The sequence below is a fragment of the Diplotaxodon limnothrissa genome, linkage group LG3, assembly GCF_057381915.1.
Source record: "Diplotaxodon limnothrissa isolate DT_005_m linkage group LG3, D_limnothrissa_male_GT1.1, whole genome shotgun sequence".
NCBI lineage: Eukaryota > Metazoa > Chordata > Actinopteri > Cichliformes > Cichlidae > Diplotaxodon > Diplotaxodon limnothrissa.
Genome location: NC_140598.1, coordinates 45,914,969 through 45,921,918, shown reverse-complemented (window position 1 = coordinate 45,921,918; position 6,950 = coordinate 45,914,969). Strand labels below are relative to the sequence as shown.

The 6,950-nt window shown below is 38.2% G+C and overlaps 1 protein-coding gene across 1 annotated transcript; it reads left to right on the top strand.

Annotated features, from left to right (window-relative positions):
* Positions 1 to 3,203: 3,203 nt before the first annotated feature.
* Positions 3,204 to 5,287, top strand: LOC146636109 (uncharacterized). Its single transcript, XM_085350712.1, has 6 exons — positions 3,204 to 3,839; positions 4,021 to 4,209; positions 4,340 to 4,435; positions 4,633 to 4,786; positions 4,936 to 5,112; positions 5,244 to 5,287. Exons 1-6 carry the CDS (start codon positions 3,204 to 3,206, stop codon positions 5,285 to 5,287), a joined length of 1,296 nt encoding a protein of 431 aa, XP_085206838.1.
* Positions 5,288 to 6,950: the final 1,663 nt, after the last annotated feature.

The following is a 6,950-nucleotide window of genomic DNA, read 5'->3' as shown; positions in this document are numbered from 1 at the left end:
TATGCACTCACTCCAAGAACCGTATGATTATAAATATGCATATAAATATGCTACGATGAGATAGCTGACTTCATCTAACTAGCAAATGTTGTCCAGGCTACGTTGGTGATACAGTTTTTTTAATATGTATGATATTTTTGTCATGCGATTTTAAAGCCGGTCCTACAACCGCATCCAAGAATAACATGCAGCTTATCTCAGAACTGTCGGTGAAAACTATTCTTGGAGCTAGGTTTAATTGAGCTGCATTTTAAAGAGGTGCAATTTCACAATTTGTGTATATTTTCTAAGTTCACTATTTTGTCATGTGTTGAGAAAAACACAGATTTTAAAATTACATGGTCTAACATTTACATTTAGCATAACTGCAACATTATTTTTTCGTTGTTTTTTTTTTTAAAGACTCGAAAGGACTTGAAATTCAAAGTTTCAGACTTGTGACTTGACTCGGACTTTTACACCAGTGACTTGAGACTCGACTCTGACTTGCCTGACATTACTTGAGACTTGACTTGAGACTTGAGGATAAAGACTTGAGACTTACTTGAGACTTGCAAAACAATGACTTGGTCCCACCTCTGTTGATTCCCACCTGGTATCCAGTAAGGATCCTGGCTAGACCCCCATGGTAAAAACAAGCCCTGGAATGGCGCGGCTACGTCTGCAGCCTGTCTGCAGTTCAGGACACAAGCATTTCACTACATGTTCACTAAATGTTGTACTGTGTATGTGACAAATAAAATTTGTATTAAATTACATTTGTACTGTATTAATGTGACGTTGACAGTATTCAATTGTTTACAAAATTTACATTTCTGTTCCTTCACTCGGAACATTCTGTCGGATTCACTACAGATAAATCTGCACCCACCTGACCCCAAAAAACCCAGGGAAGCATATGACCAGTTTCATGTGCAGTAACTCAACCAGCACGACCAGTTTTGCATATTAAAGGCATGACGAAGAAATAACTTCACGCCACTGACCCTGATTAATGCCAACCATATATCCTGACTGACGTGTAAAAGGTCCACCCTCATTCTTTCTCGGAAATTCTGAAGTGGAAGTTAAATAGCAACAATGAAGATTTGATCTGCAATTGCAAAAACCTTGAAGCACCGAATAAAACTTAAGTGAACACAGATATCAGAACTTTAGTGTCTGTGTACTTAAACACAATAAGGGAAAAGGAAACAGTGTATTTCGAAGAGCTGTGTTCATAATAAAGTAAAAAAAATTGACCAAGTCAGATTATTTATTAGTTAATAGTAAGAAAGTGCACGACAGAAGTGTTGCTGGATTTTAGTAGACATCCAAAAATTATTTTACAGTCAATACACTACACAATAAACAGAATAACATAAAGATCATATCCACAGGAAGCAACTACCCTGCTGAAAGAAAAATTAAAGGAACACTTTGAAAGCACACAGATCATATAGGCGATGGTGTCCTGATGGATCTCCTCCCAGATCTGGACCTTGATCTTAAGTCAAATCTTTTAAGTGGCCTTCTTCTCAGGAGGACACTTAAAACCCACTTTAGACAATGGAACATATTACGTTTACACAAATGGCCAAGAGGAACAAACCGAGCTTTGTGCCTTTGAGGCAGATCAATTTTCTTTCACTTTAAAAGTTTCAGAATTGGTTTAAACAGTCAGTAACAATATTTTGATATTTGAAAAAAAAAAAGCCCAACCAGTTCAGTCCAAGTATGTATAAACCAGAATGGCTCTGTGACCTGTTCAGTCATTCTTTCTTTCTTGTGCATTTTCAGAGTTAATAAAAATATTTGGTAATTAGTCTCATTGCTGTTCGATGGCAATATACACATTAAAGATTGAAGTAGATCCCCTGTTTTTACCTCAATATCCATGTAGGTTGCATGCATTGTCAAGGAAGTGGTGAATTTAGAAACAAAACTCTCTAAAACAAAGAGGTGGAAAGACAAAATTCAGGTTTGTTTCAATGCGACACACCCTTATTCCTCGCCCCACCCTGATCACTAGAGTGATGGCAGAGTTTCACATGTAATGCTCTTGTAATGCTTGCAATTTTCTCCCCTCCCCTCTGCTTATTTAACAGTGACAGAAAGTGAACAGGTGTCACTTGTTCATCTGGAAGCCACTGGATACATCAGAAGCTGTCCACCTCCAAGCCCTACCTGAGACTGAAACTACGTAGGCAAAATCTGAGGAACGATATATCTTTAATTCAATTTCTTTCACTATTTGCACTGGAAATAAGAAAACTTACAGGTAGGTAAAAACAATACATATGCAACATCATATCAGTTTTTAAATGAGTTTTTTTTGTTCAATATCTGTTTAAGTTTGACATTCACTATCTAATAGTGTTTTGTGAAGAGTAGTAATTTATAATCGTAACAATGAATAAATTAGGATTGCAATTAGCTTTCAATAGTATTTCATTATATATATAACCTAAATAACTTTTTTGGAGTCTGGAGTACCTTTGTTGTAAACTGAAAGACTGTTAGGCTTACTTTCCAATTACAATATATTAGTCATTTGAAAACATGAACAAATTTATTACTTTCATTACTTTATTACTTTTTATTAATCTTAATGTTTCATTGCATTTATGGCACTCTTATGTCAGTTGCCAGTTTGGTTTGATTGTTTTTCTTATTTATTTGAGCAACTTTTCGTGTGATATTTGGTGGTGGGATTTATTAGCGTTTTATTTTGTGGTTTAATGTTTCACTTTTTTGTTAATTAACTCCATACTTATATCATCTGTAAAAACAAATTATGTGTTATCTTGCTGCACTTAATTCTAGAGCCTGTACTGTAAGTGCTACTGATTATTTTGTAAAAGTCCTCACCGTTGTTATATAAGCCAGTATTCCCTATGTTATGTTTGAATGGTATACACAGATGATGAGGTTGCTTTTTAATTCCAAACCAAACAACTCACCTTCTGCTTGTTTAGCTTTGATGTGTACACTTATGCTTGCACTGGCCTCAGTGCTAAAGATATTGTAAAATGTGAGGCAGAGTGCACTCTGGTGGACAAATATATGATGAAAAAACCACAGAGTGAGAGAGAGAGAGAGAGAGAGAGAGAGAGAGAGTAGCTGTAGTGACAGTAAATGTTACAGTGCTGTAATAAACTTCACTTTACTTACAGTTAATAGTTAGAGTTTACTCAATCTCTGTTATTCCCTCTGTTTTAGGCATGGACAGCAGACTAGTCCTCACTCTCCTGTTTGTGATGCTGACTGGGTGTTTCATGGGCACTTGTGCTCAAAACATTACGGCAGCACCCAACAACACAATGAGTGTGACTCCAGCAACCAGCACAAATGCTACCAGCACAAACACCACCTCCAACACCAGCACCCCAATACCATCCAACAGCAACACCACTTCCAACACCAGCTCCACAACACCATCCAGCAACAACACCACCTCCAACACCAGCACCCCAATACCATCCAGCAACAACACCACTTCCAACACCAGCTCCACAACACCATCCAGCAACAACACCACCTCCAACACCAGCACCCCAATACCATCCAACAGCAACACCACTTCCAACACCAGCTCCACAACACCATCCAGCAACAACACCACTTCCAACACCAGCTCCACAACACCATCCAGCAACAACACCACTTCCAACACCAGCTCCACAACACCATCCAGCAACAACACCACTTCCAACACCAGCTCCACAACACCATCCAGCAACAACACCACTTCCAACACCAGCTCCACAACACCATCCAGCAACAACACCACTTCCAACACGACTGCAGCTCCAACACCTGCCCCACTAGTGCCTGACAGCAATGTGACAATTGTTAATGTGAGTAATGTAGAAAAAATTTAAAATATATTAAAAAAAATATATTTTAAAAATAAATTAAATTATTTCTTAATTACTATAGCAGAAGACTGACAAAAACAAGTTGCAGTTGCATTGATCAGTACCTATTAATGTATACAACTAAACCACTCTCTAACATGGATCTTATTTATCCTTGCAGACCTCTTTTACTAGAGATAATTGTAGCAAGACACAGCTGTGCATTTCTCAGCCCTCTGGCTGCGACCCCTCCAGTGGGACATGTTTCTTCCTTGGTAGCCAAGCGCTGGGAGGTCAGAATTTTAAGTTTTCACTTTCAGGACAATCAGACGGCTACGCTGCTCTCACCCTGTCACGGAACACCACACAGGTATGTCAAATTTAATCCTTTTAGCACAGATGAAAATACAGTAAAGTTTAACAATGAGACAGTCTAGTATTTTGTTAGTCGTCATCTTTATAGAGAGGTAACATTTACAATTTCTGGTTCTTCACCACAGGGAGTCAATGACACAACCTACATCTGTGCAAATGACAACAATGTAGTCAAATACATAAGTGCTCTTCTCAACAATGGCAAGCTGAATCCCACAAAGGTGAGTTCTACTAGCAGACTTTTGAAAAACAGTTTAGTAATACTTTTTTAGGGTTGGAGTGTGTGACAAATGCTCATTCTGCCTATCACTACTTATGCCCTTGTGTTGCCTTCACTTACATTGAAGTTTAATAATGAAGAAATTATTATCCTAATAAAAACTAAGCTCTTCTCTTTGTGATCTGTTTTCTTCCACAGCTTCAAGTCAACAATGTGAAGGGCAGAATCAATGGAAGGAACATCCAGTGTCAATTTGATGCCACAGTACCAGACTCTACTAGAGCCCAAACTAAAGCAGCCGCAGACAGTACAAGTTTCTCAATGTCAGTCTCCACTGGAACTTATAATGCCAGTAAGCTAACACATCAACATCACATCAATTGCACCTTTAACAGACCTCTTTTAATGATGGTTACACAGACCATCACTGACAATATATCAATATGTTGTTATGTACTTTAAACACATCAGTGATCTTTTTTTCTCTGCTTGTTCTTTCAGCTTCAGGGGATCTGGGTAGCCCTGCTTTCCAAATAACAACTAATGTGGTAAACCTGAGTGATGTTAATGCCACCGTCACCAATTTGGTTAGTTCCAACTCCACCAACACCACCACCACCAAACCCACCACCACCTCTGCTGCTAATGCAATTACAATCCAGCAATCAATGATGCAAGGTAAAAGTACCAGATAAGTTTTCTTCTTTCTTTTGGTTTAATACTTACCTGAGAAAAGAATATGTGCTTCAAACATGAAACACGTAGAGTACTTAATACTTGTTCTTCTATTCTTCCTTCCTCGCCTCTAGCTTTGCTGATCACTGTGGGCATCCTGACTCTGAGCTGGCTATAAGGAAACTGAAACCTGCCCTACATAACAGATTAAAACTTCCCTATCCAACCATGCTACTATTTTTAAACTCACAGGTTTACTATCAACAGTATGTCCCAGACTCCTATGATTAATTTTGTGGGAAAAGGTCACATTACAAATCAGGACTGGTGGAGGGCAATCACTTTCGAGAAGCTTTTTTTATACTGCTTTTACATGCAGTTAGAGATTTGGTTGGAATCATTTGCAGAACTCTTTAAAACGGTGTGGTAAGATGGGGCACAACTGCATTATTAAGAGTAACCGAACACATAGTTTGAATTAAGTGAACCAGAATCACGGCTTTTACCAGTGTGTGCAATTTATGCAAATTTTGGGTAAAGGGTCTGGTACCCTTTAAAGCCCACATTTTTATTGCTAAGCAAAAACATTCGGTAAGTTTATGGTTACTTTGATTATTAAACTGCTAAACCGTGTAAACAGAAACTGCTGGTAAACCATTGTTTGCCTTTGTCTACCCTTAGAACACCAAAAGCAAAATTCATTTGCTGATGATGACAATGATGCTAGCAAATGGCAGAGGTGCATTTAAAAACAATTATGTTCTGATAGTATATTTCTATTATATGTTGTTTATATGAATGCTGTTTGTTCAGCAGTACCTTTACAATGATGCCTTCAGTGGCTGATGTTCACATGCGTTGCTTGCTTTTTAGCAGGTGTTCACAAATAATGCTATATGTGGTACTACTGAAGATGCTCGTGTAATGATTTTGTATTACATGTTTATAATTAAATATTTATCAAAAAAATATTTTGTGTGTTTTCTGATGGATGTTGCTAGATTTGAATTGGAACTTTTAACGTTTAGTCAATTTTGGGTGTTCTCAAATGAAATTACTTAAACCTGCAATATTTTCACTACATGCACTTTTCATGCGGTGCAGTTGTGTCTTGCCATATATTAAAGAGTCAGCCAGATAAGTCACTGCCCAGAGCTTGTGACCATAAGGATACGAATGCTGATCAATATGAAGTGACACGTTCACTATCTAGCTCAGATCTCTCTCCACCCAAACAGAGCAGCACAGCAGCCACATCAGTGTCAGGAGCCTGAGATCCTCAACATATCCTAGAAACTTGCTCCCAAACCGGAGCAGGTGAAAACCATGACATTGAACTTGAGGATGTTAATTCTTATCCCAACACTCACCCAGGAAAACCCCCAGTGCGAGTTAGAGATCACGGTCTGATGAAGCCGGGAGAAAAGCATCATCTGGAAAGTGCAGAAACGAGATCCTGAGACCACCACCTTGAATGCAACTAAAAATTCTGTCCATAAATATAATGAACAAAATCTGTGACAAAGGGCAGCTTTGTAGTCCAACAGCAAACAAGTGCATACAAACATGTATGACATGTCAACTGATCCAACATCTCCATATTTTGATTACTTTCAGCTTGGGAAGATCCTCATCCAGATGATTATTACAGCAGTGGAGTCATTCTTCTTCAGCGTGACCTAAAGAGCGTTCATTTCCACCTTGAATCCTATGTGTGTTTTTTTTTAATTTAAGACCCATGTCAAACATTTACTAAATAAATAATTCCATTTATTAAAACTGGGTGGAACTGGATGCTTTTGACTGGTGTTCACTGCAACCACAAAACATTTGTAAAGCAC